At 54.3% G+C, this 15,924-nt stretch overlaps 1 protein-coding gene across 1 annotated transcript; it reads left to right on the plus strand.

The window, feature by feature from the left end:
* Positions 1–626: 626 nt before the first annotated feature.
* On the plus strand, positions 627–14,108 carry CAPN11 (calpain 11; the record flags this gene model as incomplete). Its single annotated transcript, XM_081140605.1, has 22 exons — positions 627–630; positions 3,527–3,780; positions 4,143–4,212; positions 5,666–5,784; positions 6,810–6,943; positions 7,137–7,305; positions 8,659–8,742; positions 8,838–8,923; positions 9,117–9,191; positions 9,350–9,510; positions 9,712–9,884; positions 10,695–10,706; positions 11,001–11,212; positions 11,816–11,855; positions 11,960–12,028; positions 12,108–12,165; positions 12,265–12,329; positions 12,599–12,667; positions 13,096–13,174; positions 13,267–13,383; positions 13,865–13,923; positions 14,082–14,108. The coding sequence occupies 22 exons, from the start codon at positions 627–629 to the stop codon at positions 14,106–14,108; spliced, it is 2,136 nt and encodes a 711-aa protein (XP_080996731.1).
* Between the last annotated feature and the right edge of the window lie 1,816 nt (positions 14,109–15,924).

Consider the following 15,924-nt stretch of genomic DNA (forward strand, 5'->3'; position numbering starts at 1 on the left):
GGTGTGATGGGTGAGAGCATGGACCAGCCAGCCTCGGTGTGACCCTGCCTCTGCTGCCCACCAGGTGTGCGGTCTCGAGGAAGTTCAATCTCTCTGTGCCTCGGTTTCTCCCTCTGTAGCAGGGACAATAATAAACCTAACCAGAAGGGTTTGTGAGGATTCAATGAGTTGATGCACGTAAAGTGTTTATAACCATGTCACGCACGTGCCAAGTCCTCCAACGGTTAACTATCATTTTATAAATGCCATGTAAATGCTAGTTACTTTTCTAACTGAGGGCGAATTCCTAATATGCCATCACAAGCTGCAGGCTCTGTGGCAGAAGCAAAGGATAGGACCCCAAGTTTTTCTTCAGCAAACTCACCCTAATCCTTATGGCCAATAAACTTTCCTTAGTGTGGCCAGGAGCCTCCAGGCCCCTGGTACCCCAATGGCACCCCTGAGAGGCCCTTATGCTGTGGCCAGGACCTCTCTTCATCACCTGCACCAATGCTCTGGCTTCCCTGGGCTCCTTTTGGCCCCAGCCCGGGCATGGCCTGTGGGCAGTACTGGGCCCGAGTCTGCAGGTCCCACCATATACTGAGCACCAGCTCTGGGAGGCTGTCCCTAATGGAATGGAGGGTTCCATGGGTGAGCCACACACCCATCTATCCCTTCCCCAGATTCTTATTGGGCCCTAATCCTGTGAGGGAACTAAGATGCACAGACCTCCTTTCCAGGAGCTGCCGGGGAAAGGCATTCAAAACATTTATTATTTACTATGGGCCCAACACAGCCGCAACAAAATAGACAAAACTCTCCATCCTCGTGAGCTTTCCCTCTAGTGAGGGAGGCAGCTAGTGAACAAAATATCTAGTACATTGGGGACTATAGTGGGACAGGGAGTTAGGGGGGCAGGCAGGAGAGAGGAAATAGATTTGCAAATAGATGAAAAGTTACTACAGTGCAAGGCGAGGCATTCATTCATTCATTCATTCATTCATCCACTGAAAGACTGCCTGAGCCCCTGCTAGGCCCTGTATGAGACAGAAGTAACCCAATGGTGGGCCTGGGCCCCCCACCTCCACCCTTGAGAGCTCACATACAGGTCAACTCAGAGCAGGCAGACAGTGATGGGTGTCACAACAAAGGAAAAGTGCTGGACGCTCAAGTGGCCCCAAACTGTGGGGGCATGTCAAGGGAAGCTTCAAGGAAGAGGTGGCATTGAGCAAGGACTGGAAGGCCTAGTAGGACTTTCCCAGTGCACGAGGTGTGTACGTAGGATCAGGAATGATTCTGGGCAGAGGCACGGCGGTGGGAACAGTCCAACGCAGCTGACCCAAGGCAGTATGTCCCAGAAGGTGCTGGGCTGGACCCAGGCAGCCTAGTTTGCATTTGTCAGGCTAACAAGAGGAGACAACAGGGGTCATTACTGGACCTAGGGAAGTCCCAAGGAAACACTGACGTGGGATGAGAGAATGGGTTGGCTCAGTGGAAAGAGTAAGGGATATCAGATTAGTTCAGCCACAAATGCCTGACTCCCTTAGCTGAGGAAGGCGGCTCTGGCTCCACAAGCCTTCCCCCTGAGGAGAGCCACCTCCCTCTGGAGGCCGTGGAAGGGTCAAGGTCACAAGCCTAGTCTGGGGTCTAAACTCAGACTCAGTCCCAGGCCCAGCCTTCATTCTGTGACCTTGGGCAAGCTGCTTGACCTCTGGGCTCCCGCCTCCTCTTCTGGTAAGTGGAGGTCTGCATGGTCCTACCTCAGGGCCCATGTGCTAGGCACAGAGCAGGTGCTCAGAACCTTGAGCTTTGCCATTACAACCCTTCTTGTGGGTCAGCTCAATGGGGAAGAATCACTGAGGCTTCTGCCCTTGCCTCTGAGACACTCAGCCCTCTATGGGCTCAGTTTCACCTCCAGACAGCCCCTCTCTGTAGCTGTCCCCTCCTTTCCTCCTTCAGATTCCTCCCACATGCTGGCCCCAGCCAGGCTCTGTTTAATTTAGACCATACCCTTCCCCCTAAGCTCCACCTTATTCCAGAATCAGCTGAGAATGTGAGGAGACTGAGGCAGGATGGCCCCAGGGCCAGACGGAGTAGGACTGGAGACTCAGAGCTGATCTCAGCTCTGTGGCCTCACCTCCTATTCCTCCTCCCCTGGGTCCACTGCTGGTGACAGAGGGGAGTTGGTCCCATGTGTTGTAGGAGGGGAGCCACCCTCAGGAAGGGATGTAAGCAGCTTGCAGTCTCTCCATGGGAGGACCTGTGTGCAGGGTGTCCTGGGTCCCCAGCTGCACGGCTGCCTTGGGGTCTGCCAGCCAGCCTGACCTCTCCTCTCAGAGCTTCAGCCACCGCACCCCGGGACTGGACTCTCCCTGTGAGCAGCCCCCTCCCCTCTGCCCTCCCGCCCTCTACACTCCATTGTCTCCACTCTCCTCAAAGGGCAGTGTCTGTTGCAAGGTCTGGGGGTCATTTTTTAAAAAGTGTTTTTATTGATTTTTTAATTTTTTTTTTAGACAGAGAATGGGAAAGGGAGAGAGAGAAACATCCACGTCTCAGAGTGAAACATCCATCGGCTGCCTCCTGCACACCCCCACCGGGGATCCCGACACCCAGGCATGTGCCCTGACAGGAGCTCGAACTGGCATCCTTCCAGGGCACGGGACAACGCCCAGCCAGCTGAGCCGCGCCAGCCAGGGCTGGGGTCACTTTTTAAAACAGCTTTATTGAAATAGGTTCACATACCATACAGTTCACTCATTTAGTGGCTTTTTGTCCATTTTTGTACCACCATCCCCACTGTCAAATTTAGAACATATTCATTATCCCTCAAGAGGAACCTCATACCCTTTAGGGATCAACTTGCACTCTCCCCCATTCTCCTACGTCCTCGGCAACCCCTAATCACCGCCTGTCTCTGTCTAGATTGGCCATATGGTTGGAATCATACAATAGGCGGTCCTTCGTGAATGCTTTCTTCACTTATCATGTTTTCAAGATTCATACATGTGTCAATACGTCATTTATTTTTATCATTGAAAAATATTCCATTGTATGTATATTCCTCCTTTTAGTTGTCCGTTCATCAGATGATGTGCATTTGGGGTTTTCCCCCACTTTTTGCCTATTATAAATAATGCTGCTATGAACATTTGTGTGCAAGGTTTTGAATAAACGTACGTTTTCATTTCTCTTTTGTATATATGTACCTAGGCGTGGAATTGCTGAGTCATATGGTAATTCTGTATTTGACTGTTTGAGGACCCGCCAGACTGTTTTCCAAAGTGGCCACACCCATTTACGTTCCCACAAGCAGTGTATGAGGATTCCGATTTCTCTGCCTTCTCACCAACACTTGCTATTATCAGTCTTTGATTACAGCCATCCTAGTGGGTGTGAAGTGGCATATCATTGGTTTGCATTTGTCTGGTGACTAAAGATGCTGAGCATTTTTTCATGATTATTGGTCATTTATATACCTTCTCAGAAAGATATTTATTCTGATCCTTTGTCCGTTTTTAATGGGATTATTTGTCTTTTCATTATTAAGTGGAGTCGCTGTTCGTCGATAAGGGAATGGCAGCTCACATAAACTACACCCGACTCAAGGCCAAGGGCCTGGGCCAACACAGCAACGCCCAGAACTACAGTAACCAGAGCTTTGAGGAGCTGCGAGCTCTCTGCCTGCAGAAGGGGGAACTGTTCAAGGACCCCGTATTTCCTGCTGAACCCACTTCACTGGGCTTCAAGGATCTGGGCCCCAACTCCAAAAATGTGAAGAACATCTACTGGCTGCGGCCCAATGTGGGCACTGGGAGGGGAGCATGGACTCCCGGGGAGCAGAGTGTAGACATGCCCCAGTCACTTTGATCATTGCCAGTCCCCCACTGCCCTATCCTGGCTCTGGCACTAGGCTCCACCTCCCTCAGGGCTGGGGACAGTTCTGGACATGCTTAGCCAAACTCCTCAGATAACCCCTGGGAAAGTCACTCACTACCCTTTGCTATCACAACCTACAACTGTGCCAAGCTGGTCCTGAACCCTCTCTCCTCCCCCATTCGTGTTTTTCCCTAGAGCTTGGAGGTGGGCATCATTCCCCAGGAAAGGTGGGGGAGGTCAGGAGGGGGTCTCCTGGGCTCTCTGAAACCTTTATTCTTTCACTGCAGGAGATCACAAGAAACCCTCACTTCATTGCAAATGGAGTCAGCCCCACGGACATCTGCCAGGGGGTGCTCGGTAAGTGGGGAGCAGGAAGGCTGATCTCCACTGGAGAGAGGATGAATCAGGGAAGAGGGGGTCATGGGGGGAGTGCCAAAATGTCTCTTAAGGCTGGGACCCCTTAGGTTCCGATAACCTCTTCTGTGTCCCTGTCACTCCCTTTCTGAGGAGCCGGTAGCAGAGTGTCAGGCGGGTCTTCCTGCTCCCCCCTAATCTGGGTTCCACCCGCCCCTTGAGGTCTGGGTCTGGGAGCGCGCTGGGTGGTACATTAGTTAGGGACTGCTGTGCAACCAATCACCCCAAGACTCAGTGCCTGAAAACACAGCAAATGTGCTGCCGTGCAACAGCGTCTGCGGGCAGGAATTCCTAAGCAGCATAGCTCGGTGGGGCTGCAGTCAGCCGGCCAGCCAGGGCCGCGGGCACCCGAAGGCTGGGCGGGAGCTGGAGGGCCCGCCTCCTGGACTGTGCGGTCTCACGGCAGGAGGCCCGAGTGTCCACACCACATGGTAGCCAGCTTCCACCCAAGTGAGTGACCCAAGAGAGAGAACCAGGAGGAAGCCATGATGCCTTACCACCTAGTCTCAGATCGCACACGCACACGCACACACGCACACACACACGCGCGTGCACAAACACGCGGCTGAATTCAGTCTGATCTGCGGCAGAAGAAAGAGCAGAGTGCGGGGCGGGGCACAGGCCAAGGAGACCTCTGAGGCTCCCTGGGCTGGAGCAGTCCTGGGCTATCGGAGAAGAAAACTGGCCTTTCCCTGGGTGCCCTTTTGGCAATGATGGATCGAAGTGTCCTTAACCTTCCTTCCCCGCCCTCTGCCTCCCTCCTGGTACCTCCAGTGGCCAGGAGGCCATTGGTAACCACAGAGGCTTTCCCAGTGCCCTCAGCCTCAACTTGGCACCACCTGCCCCCCAGCCCCAGCCCATGGGGCCTGAGATCCCAGGAGACAGATGGCAGTGGATGACCTCCGACCAGGCACACTGCCCTGTGCCCAACACCTAGCCCCAGAGACGCTGGGGCACAGGCTGAGCCCCTTGAGTCTCCAGTATTATGTGGGTGACCTCAGGGAGAAACATCTTGATCGCTACACCAGTGTAACCATGGGGTCGAGGTGGGGGCCGTGGGGGAAGGTGACTGGATTTGTTCAAGGGACAGGAGATGATTGACTCTCTCCCAAAGGAAGCTGGTCCCAGAGTGAGGAGCAACACCAAGGCCAAAAATTCCCCCTCCTCAAATCCCAAAACAAAAGCACCTGGCTCTAATTTGTAAATCCCTCACTTAAAAGAAAAGGTAGAGTTTACTCCACCCCAAAAGCTGTCCCTTCTGCCCTGCTAGCTTCCTAAGCTGGGAAGGCCTGCCAGGGAGGGGGCCACAGAACCAGTTCCTGCTCCTCAATGGCTTGGATTTTGGGGCGCACACACATATGGAGTGCTGGCGTGAAGCTCCTGTCTGTCCTTCCAGGGGACTGCTGGCTGCTGGCTGCCATCGGCTCCCTCACCACGTGCCCCAAACTGCTGTACCGCGTGGTACCCAAGGGCCAGAACTTCAGGAAAAACTATGCTGGCATCTTCCATTTTCAGGTGAAGGGCGACTGGAAAGCCAGGGGTGCTTTGTGTGGGGTGTGTATGTGGAGGGGAAGTATGGAGGGAGAGAAAGAATTACTATGTGCTGTGAAGTTTACCTTTTTGTGTTTCTTTTTTTAAAAAAGTGACATTTAATCCTTGGCCAGTGTAGCTCAGGTGGCTGAAGCGTGGTCCTGTCGCTGAAAGGTCGCGGGTTCGATCCCTCTTCAGGGCACGCACCTAGGTTACGGGTTGGATCCCCGGCCCTGGTTTCAGACACGTGCAGGAGGCAGCCGGTGGATGTTTCTCTCTCACATCCATCTCTCTCTCTCTCTCTCTCTCTCTCTCTCTCTCTCTCTCCCCCCCCCCTTCTCCTCCCTTCTCTCTACAAATCAATGAACATGTCCTCAGGCGAAGATTTTTTAAAAAGTACTTTTAATAGGGTGGGGTTTTACTTAGTTATCAGGGACAGATCTGCTCACTACCACAGTTGCTCCTTCCCTCTCTCTCTCTCTCTCTCTCTCTCTCTCTCTCTCCCCCAGTAGATACACACACATACATATACATAATGAGTGTACGTATGATACTGGAAGTCTCAGCACATAATTTCTGTAATCTGCTCTTTAAATTTAGCAACATGTGGATAAATTCCCCATGGCATAAAACATTTCTGAGAATCACAAGTTTTTAAGACCTCAGGAATCCTCAAGTCGGCCAAGGTCAAAAAGACGGGCGGGGTGCCCCTGGAGGCCCTGGCGGAGCCTGGAGCTGAGGCTGGTGGCGAAGCTCCTGCTTTTCATTTCCTTTCACTCACTCGTCAGCCATTCTGGGGAAGTCAGCTCTTTGATGCTGGCCGGTCACCACTAAACCTGACCACCAGGAGGCACCCGTGCAACAGAGCTCTCATGCAAGGAGTGTGTGTGTGTGTGTGTGTGTGTGTGTGTGTGTGTGTGTGTGTGTGGCGGTGGGAGAGGGAGGCGGGGCAGGGGCAGACAGAAGCCAGATGCCTCATGGCCCACTGAAGCCCACCTTGCTGCCCACAGATTTGGCAGTTTGGGCAGTGGGTGAATGTGGTGGTGGATGACCTGCTACCCACCAAGAATGGCAAGCTGGTGTTCGTGCACTCAGGCCAGCGCACTGAGTTCTGGAGTGCTCTGCTGGAGAAGGCATATGCCAAGTGAGTGCCCTGAGCCAAGGAATTGGGCTTGCCTCTAAACTTGCCCCACCAGTTGGCAGCTATGGGGGCAGCTGGAATCCAGGGAAAAGGGAGGGGGTGGCAGGGCATCTTTCCCTTCCCTTACCATACCCTCTAATGTCCAAGCTCACATCTCTATCCCAAAGCCCAAACAGTGCCCTTTCTGTGCCCACAGGCTGAACGGGTCCTATGAAGCACTGTCAGGGGGCAACACGGTGGAGGGCTTTGAGGACTTCACGGGGGGCGTGACCCAGAGCTTCCACCTCCAGAGGCCCCCTAAGAACCTGCTGAGAATGCTTAGGAAGGCCATAGACCGATCTTCTCTCATGGGCTGCTCCATCGAAGTAAGCCATGCTTGATCCTGCCTCAGGACCTTTGCACCTGCTGTTGCTGTCACCTAGAGGGTTCTTTCCCCAGATACCTGCATAGCTAGCTCATTCACATTTCAGTTCAAATTCCCCTTCCTCAGGCTAGTCTTTCCTGCCTCCCAATCTAAATTAGTTGCCCCTACCCCCATTTCCTCTCTACTTTGAAATTATGATATGAAATTCTTACTTACTCATAGTCTGTCTTCTCCAGACTGTGTTCACATTCCATGAAGGCAGTGGTCTTACTGTCTCATTCATTGCCTGATCCTTGGACTTAGGAAGGCACTTGGTATGCAATAGCTACTCAGCAATATTTGTTCAGATAAATAAATGAACCTGGAGTGCTACCATGTGATGCGGTCATTGCATTCTTGTGCATTTACCCCAGAGAAATAAAGACATGTGCACACAAAAGCCTGAACACAAGTGTTTATAGCAACTTTATTCAAAATAGTCAGAAACTAAAAACAACTTAGAGGTCCTTCAAAGGGTGAATAACCCGTGGTGCAGGCACCATGGAGCACTACTCAGCAATAAAACACAGAGCTAGCCCTGGCAGGTGGTTCAGTTAGCTGGAGTGTCGTCCATGCACCAAGAGGTTGTAAGTTCAATTCCCCATCAGGGCACATATCTAGGTTTCAGGTTCAATCCCCGGTCATGGCGCTTTCGATGTCTCTCTCTCTCTCTCTCTCTCTCTCTCCCTCTTAAAAAAAAAACAAAAAACAATAAAAAGCTATCCTCAGGTGAGTATTTAAAAAAACGAACTATTGACAAGTGCAACAACTTAGGTGAATCTGAAGGGAGTTATGTTGAATAAAAAAAGCCAATCCCAAAAGGTTCCATACTGTATGATTCTATTTATATTAGTCTTGAAATGACAAAATGAAAAATGAAGAACAGCTTAGTGGTCTCGAAGGTTAAGGAGCAGGGTAGTAAGAAGAGGTCATAAAAGGGCAACGAGATGGGTGTTGGGGATGATGGAAATCTGCCGTGAACTGGTGGTGGATATGAGAAACTACACGTGATAAAACTATTTAGGACGCACACGTGAGTACTAGTAAAAGTGAGGGAATCTGTATAAAATTGATCAGTTGCATCCACACCAACATCCTCGCTTAGATATTGAGCTGTAGCTTTGCTAAATGTTATGAGCAGGGGAAACTGACGGTGGGAGCACGAGATCTTTCTGTATTGTCTCACAACTGCACCTGAATGAATATTCAATCGTTTGAAAAGACAGATTTAATCTTAAAGAAATTAACCCCTGTATTCAGTTCCCCAGGTTCTCTGCCCGGATCCTGATCCCTTTTCTTCCTCGCTGTTCTTTAGATCACCAGCGAGAGTGAGCTGGAAACCATGACCGAGACGATGCTGGTGAGAGGACACGCTTACTCAATGACCGGCCTTCAGGATGTGAGTGTGACCGCTGCGCCCTGCCGGAGGGGCACGGGGAGAAACGGAACCTCCTCCTGCCCCACGCCCCTGACCTTTACCCGCGCCCCGCCCAGATCTGGTACCGAGGCAAGACAGAAACCCTGATTCGGGTCCGGAATCCCTGGGGCCGAGTCGAGTGGAATGGAGCCTGGAGTGACAAGTAGGTGCCCTTGAGCGGCGCTCTCAGGTAAGGGGCAGAGGCACCCACGGGCGCACCAAGGTGCACCCCTCCCTCTAGATTCTCCAGATAACTCAGGACCCCAGTAGGCAGGCATTCAGGGGTGAGGGCGCGTCCTGGGGGAAAGAAGGCACCTCCTGCCCCCTGCCCCCCTCACTGCCTGTCTCTGCTCCAGTGCCAGTGAGTGGGAAGAGGTGTCCCCAGACACCCAGAGGAAGCTGCTGCACAAGATGGAGGACGGGGAGTTCTGGTCAGTTGGGCCTGGTGACCCTTTTTCTCCCCACCCCCACCCACTTATCTGTCCCCACCCTCCCACCTGTGTGGTGGATGTGGCAGCTCCTGGGAAAGGGGTCCCATGGGTGTGGGTGTGCCGCCGATGGGCTGTAGCACTCGCCCTCTCCACCCCAGGATGTCCTACCAAGATTTCCTGAAGAATTTCACATCCCTGGAGATCTGCAGCCTGAACCCCGATGCGCTCTTGGGGGACTACAAGAGCTATTGGCACACCACCTTCTACGAGGGCAGCTGGCGGCGGGGCAGCACAGCGGGGGGCTGCAGGAACCACCCCGGTGGGTCCAGGGAGCCCGGGAGGGGCCACCGGCTCACCACACAACCCTGCCTGGGACCCGGGGTCACCACGAGGGTTGGGATCCACCACGAGGTCAGGGGCCCATCAGATCCCACTGGCTCTTTTGAGGAGGCAGGCGTGTGGCTGGGAAGCCAGGGCACCCTGGGAAGGGCAGAGCCATCCTGACCTACTTCCCCCACAGACACATTCTGGACCAACCCCCAGTTTAAGATCTGTCTCCCCGAGGAGGACGATGACCCCGAAGACGACGACGAAGTCATCTGCACCTGCATGATAGCCCTGATGCAGAAGAACTGGCGGAAGACACGGCCCCAGGGAGCCCAGCTGCATACCATTGGCTTTGTTCTCTACACGGTGGGCACCCCAGTTGGTCCTCCAGCCACTCTAGTTCCCTCCCCGGGCCTCATCCGCGGGGCCACTGTGCACCCAGGAGTGGGACCCTCTCCAACAGGCCCCACAGCCCTGGCTCGCCCTGTGCTTTTCAGACAGGGCCAGCTGTTTCCTTTTAACAGATGTTTTCATCTAAAACACTTAGGTAGCACTTCCTTTGTGACAGGCATCCTTCCAAAGGCCTTATGAATAGGAACAGCTTTTATGAAGAGGAAGGGGACTGAGAGCCAGAGAGGGGAGGTCACTTACCCAAACGTCAGCAGCAGAACCTGTGTCCTGAATTCCCAGGCACTTGGAGACTTCTGCACAAGCTCCCCACGCCTGCCCCAGATGCCCCACCGGGAGCACTGACTCCAGCGACCAGAGAAAACCCTGACAAGTGCTTCCCAAACCACGCCTTGCAAGATCCTAGAAATTGCCATTTATTCATTCACTTTTATATTCAACAAGTATTTATGGGACACCTACTGTATGCTGGGCCCCAATCTGGTCTCCAGTAGCTCAATAGTGAAAAAAAAAACAGATACAAGCCAGGTCCTCCTCCTAGGCTGCGAGTCCACCAGATTAACAGACACACCTCAAGTCAAGACATTTCCAAGGGTAGATACATTCCTTCCAGGAAAGTCTATTCTCCCACACGCCCCTGCCAACACACGTGCACACACATGCGCACACACACATGGCACACACTGTGCACATCTCTCGCATGGCTTCCCCAGGCCTGAGCCCTTCATCGTCCTGGGGATCTGACCCTCCTGTCTTTTCCTTTCCCAGGTCCCAAAGGAGGTACGGACAACCTGGGCTTGACCCTGCCAGGATGCATGTGGATGAGCAGAGGGTGGAATTCAGCAAAGGGCTCTGGGGGCCACTGGGTTAGGATCCCAGCCCCCTTGGGCCCTGGATGGAAGTCAGGGAAAGAAGAGATCACACCAGGGTCACCGCCAGTTGGGTGGTGTCCGGAACTGGTCAGTTGGCGGAGATGCCTTCCCCGAAACCCTGCCCAGCCAGGCTTTACCTTGGAGGTCCCTCGCTCCTGGTGCTCCCAGGCCAGCCCCGCACCCACCTCCAGGGCACATGTAGTTGCAGAACATCCAGAATATGCACCTGAAGAAGGAGTTCTTCATGAAGTATCATGACCATGGCTTCTCCGAGATCTTCACCAACTCGCGGGAGGTGAGCAGCCATCTCCAGCTGCCTCCAGGGGAATATATCCTCATACCCTCCACGTTTGAGCAGCACAAGGATGCCGACTTCCTGCTCCGGATCTTCACCGAGAAGCACAGCGAGTCTTGGTGAGGGGCCCGCCTCACCGCTCCAAGACCACCCGCTCCAGGGCTGTAGGATATGTGCCCTGGCCACTGTGACTCAGCGGCTAGAGCCTCCGCCCCGCACCAAAGACTGTCGGGTTCCACTCCTGGCCCAAGGCACTTACCTGGGTTGCAGGTTCGATCCCCGGCCCCGGTCCGGGCACGTGGGGGAGGCAACCAATCGATGTGTTTCTTTCACATCTATCTCTCTCTCTCTCTCTCTCTCTCTCTTTCTCTCTCTCTGTCTCTTTCCTCCTCCCTCCCTCGCTTCTAGTCTCTCTAAAAATCAATGGAAAAAATATCCTCGGGTGAGAATTAACAATAACAAAAACCCTGTAAGATGTCAAGCTCAGGGAGCAGTCCCCTGGTCCCCCCCCACACAGGGACACGCCTTGTCCCTGTTTTACAGTCAGGGAGACTGAGGCACGAGGAGGGGAAGTCCCAGTTAACAGCAGAACCAGAGTAGAACCCAGATGCCGAATTGCTTCAGATACATGACCTGACTCCCCGCCACATCCCCCACGCCCTCACTGAAATCCCTGTCTCCCTGACCCTTGGTAACCCCGAGCTTCCTTCACTCTCGCCCAGGGAACTGGATGAAGCCAACTATTTGGAGATTCTCCAAGAGGTGAGGGGGGGCTCTGGGGTTGGGGGATCGGAGGAAGCCTCTGGGTGGGGGGAGGGTGAAGGAACTTTCTGGACTGGGCCCCTTTCCCATTCCTTTCCCTCCAGGAGAAAATCTCTGAAAATGACCTAGACCCGGACTTCAAACGTCTGTTTACAATAGTGTCAGGAGGCGAGGTGAGAGCTTCGGGCTGGGAGCTGAGTGGAGGCACTGGGGGCGGCAGGCTGTGCAGGGGTTGACAGCCCCCCTTCCTAGGACAAGGAGATAGGCATGTATGAGCTCCAAAGACTGCTCAACAAAGTGATCACCAAACGTGAGTCTTCCAGCCCCACCACTCCCAGCCCCTCCCCGCAGCACTGCCCCCCCCACAACCCCCCACTCACTCCTCTTCCTGCCCCTTCCCCCGTCACAGTCAAAAACTTCAAGAGCAAGGGCTTTGGCCTGGACGTGTGCCGCTGTATGGTCAACATCATGGATGTATCTTCCTGTCCAGTGGGCGGTCCTGTCCAGTGCTCTCTTGCCCCTGTCCCCCTACCCCTCAGCCTGGTCCCCACGTGGCCACCTCTCTGGCCAGCCATGTCCTCCTTCCTGATGGGTAGCAAATGATGCCAGCTCTTCTGGCTGTACCATAGTTACCATACGGGACCCCCTCCTAGTCTTATGCCCCCTTCTGTAAGCCCTTCTGCTTCCCTGGCCCCAGGACGCCCCCCTCAATCCCTTCCCTGATATCCTTGACCACCCCCCAGAAAGATGGCTCTGGCAAGCTAGGGCTTCTGGAGTTCCAGGTCCTGTGGAAAAAAATCAAGAAATGGACGGTAAAGGGCATCGAGAGGGCAGTTCACGGGGTGAGAAAGGAGGCGCTCAAGGGGGATGGAGACTAGTAATGATGAAGCTGGAAGTGGAGCCCCTGGTTGGACACACACATGCACACTCAACGGGCCAGGGGCTGCTGAAGTGTTGAATTAGCCAGTCAAAATATTTAATGAGCAGCGTAGTTCAGGTATCAGACGGCAGGCGGGATACAGGCAGGGAGCCCTGGCAGGGTGCCAGAAGCCCCCTGCTAGGCCCGGGATTCACCCTGCAGTCACCAAATGACAGGAGTAGTGGGAGCTCAGGGGATGGGCCAGGGCAGGAGCCCCCTGGGGTCTTGGGTAGCAGTTGTGAGTCAACAATACTGAAGTATTTCATTATTTCAACCACCATGCCATGCACACGGCCTTACCTAACGTGGGTGTCCCTTCAGAACATCTTCCGAGAATGTGACCAGGACAACTCAGGCACCTTGAACTCCTACGAGTTGCGCTTGGCAATTGAGAAAGCAGGTGGCCAGGGGTCAGGAGGGGGCTTTGGGACAGGGAGGAGGGAGGCCGCGGGCAGAGGACTGGACTCTCCTCTGCGCACCTCTCTCTCCCAGGCATCAAGGTAAATAACAAGGTGGCGCAGGTGCTGGTGGCCAGGTATGCAAATGACAACATGATCATGGACTTTGACAGCTTCATCTGTTGTTTCCTGAGGCTGAAGGCCATGTTCAGTGAGTCAGGCACCTGCCCACCCCCCACCCTAGGCCTGGGTCACCAGCCTTCTCCCACATACCCACATGTGGAAAGCTACTCCAAAGCCACTGCCCCTTACAGGGCACAGATGATCTGGGTTCAAATCCCAGCTCCCCCAATTGCTGACTCTGTGCCTTGAGCAAGTCACTTTATCTCTTATGCCTTCATGGCCTTGCCTATAAAATGGGGCTAATAATGGCCCTGCCCTTCTAGGATGGGAGTACAGATTAAATGAGCTGGTATGTGCATGGAGAGCACTCAGAACTGCGCCTGGCTCAGAGCAAGGCCCTAGGAGCTGTTACCATTAATCCCCCGCTGGGCGCGGAGGTTAGCTGGGGAAGCAGCGAGGGACCGTTTCTTACACCCCGTCTGGCATCCTCCCTGGTTTGGAGCGGGTCTTTCAGATGCATCTACTGACTCAGCTCTCAACCCTCTCCCTTTTCCCTCTCTCCGAAACAGCACACTTTCTAACCCTGGACCCCAAGAATACTGGCCATATTAGCTTGAACTTGAACCAGGTACATGGAAGGGATCTTCCGGTACACCCCCCCCCCCCCCCCCCGCTCCACCTGCCCTCTGCTCCCCCTCCCCCCCGTCGCCCCCCCCTGCCCCCCCCCAGATCTGTTTCTTCTCTCCCCCACCCCCACCCTCAGGTCTGTTTCTTCTTTCCCTACAGTGGCTGCAGATAACCATGTGGGGATAGAGGGGCTGCAGGAGCCTGGCTATCTACCACCACCCACCACCAACAACCCACCAGCATTCTGGCCCAGGAGGGCAGGTACTCTCTGCCCTCTCAGCTCTGCAGTCTCTGTTGGTGGAATGGGCTCCAGGGAGCAGCACCCTGGGTGCCAGATCCCATGCTTACTCCATCAGATGACCTCCATGTTCAGCCTCCCAGCTCAGTGTTTCTGTTTTTCCCCAGCCAGGCTTCTGGTGACTGGGTTTACCCCACAGCCTCTCTCCTTCTCAGTATATTTTATTAAAGACTAAGTGATACTTTCCCAGTGTCCCCTGGCTGGGGAGTCTCCCCACACTTTCTTCCTGCCCACACCTGCCTGCTGACCAACCCTCCTGGCATAGCCTCTCCTTTCTCACTCAGGGGCATGAATATAACATGCCACTGGCTTCTGTGTCTCTGCGTTTCCATGCCAAGAAAAGGCTGGTGGGGCTGAAATCACTTCCCCAGCACCAAAGAGGAGCCCCAGTAGCTCTCAGTGTCGTACCACCTGCCTCCAAGGAACGTTTAAAATGAGTGGTTGTCACCGACGCTAGAGGGCGCTTATGGGCAATGCCTGGGATGCTTCTTGCACCGCAGGGCCTGTGAACTGTATGGAGCACTGTATCATGGAGCAGTATCCGAGGGGAGGTCTGAGCCGGGGCCAACCAAGCCTCCTGCTAGAGCTGGGCAAAGTTAAGGCTCCACAGGGCCCTGAGCCTCCTCTCTCATCTCACCCCTCAAACTGGGGTCTCCAAAGGTGGCATTGCAGGTGCCTCAAAGGTCAAAAATCCAACAGATGCAAACACCAGCAGGCCAGAAACGAACTGGCCCTCCTGAGTTTGAGGCTGAAAGGGGTGAGAACTGTGGCAACAGGTCAGTTCACTCCTGCCCTAAAGGTGTTCAGATTCAAATTATTAATGTTAGAAAATTGCTCCTGCCAAACTAGTGCCCCACAGGAAGCATCAGGGGATCCTCAGTCCACCAGTTCTTGACCTCGGAGTCTCTGCCCAGACGCCCCTCCCCCCCAGCTCCAGCCTCCTGCGGCAGTGAGAAGACAGAGACCTCCTGCAGCAGCCTCTCAAGGGCACCTCTCCAGGCCTTCAGATCTCTCCATGGCTTCCAGAGCTCTGGTCCCTCTAGCCCAGGCTGGGGCCTGGGAAGGAGAGCTTTTCAGCCTCTTGGATAGGGACAGCATCCACATTCCCTTCTATTAGGGACCTGTCACCCCAAATGAGTCTAACCCCCTCCCTGGTCTGTGTACACTTCTAGCTTCCCAGGAGTTTCCCCGCTTCCTCACGCAGAAGTGCTGAGAGTCTCCCCCCTCACCCCCCACCTCGTGTGCACTAACCCACCCTCCTGGCGAAAGCTTAGTTGCAGGGTGGGATTCCAATCTCCCTTGGCTCTGCACCAGCCCTACCCCCACTCTCCAGCCCCACCCAGCCTGCTTTTCCATTTCAAAGACTAAACTGTGTCAGCCGCCCCCTCCCACCATCACCACCCCCACTGCCTCCTAAAGAATCACTTCCAGCCTGCCGCCCCCGCCCCTCCCCTTCCTCTCCCCGCTGCAGTCTGGTCTGAGAGAGGTCACACCCTGTTAAGGAGTCTCCTAAGGACTGAGTTAACTCCACTATCTTCTGCCACCTTTTGTCCACAGAGCTGCTCTCTAAGGAACGCAGGTCTTGGTGGTGGAAACAATGATCATTTGGGGGAGGCCCGAAAACTAGCAGGTCCTCTGAGGTCTTGAGAGGCCCCAGGCAGCCCTGGTTGGTTCTGGGGAGCCTGGCTTTTGCTCCTTGCCCTG

This window comes from Miniopterus schreibersii (genome assembly GCF_964146895.1).
Source record: "Miniopterus schreibersii genome assembly, chromosome: 6".
In the NCBI taxonomy this organism is placed as follows: Eukaryota; Metazoa; Chordata; class Mammalia; order Chiroptera; family Miniopteridae; genus Miniopterus; species Miniopterus schreibersii.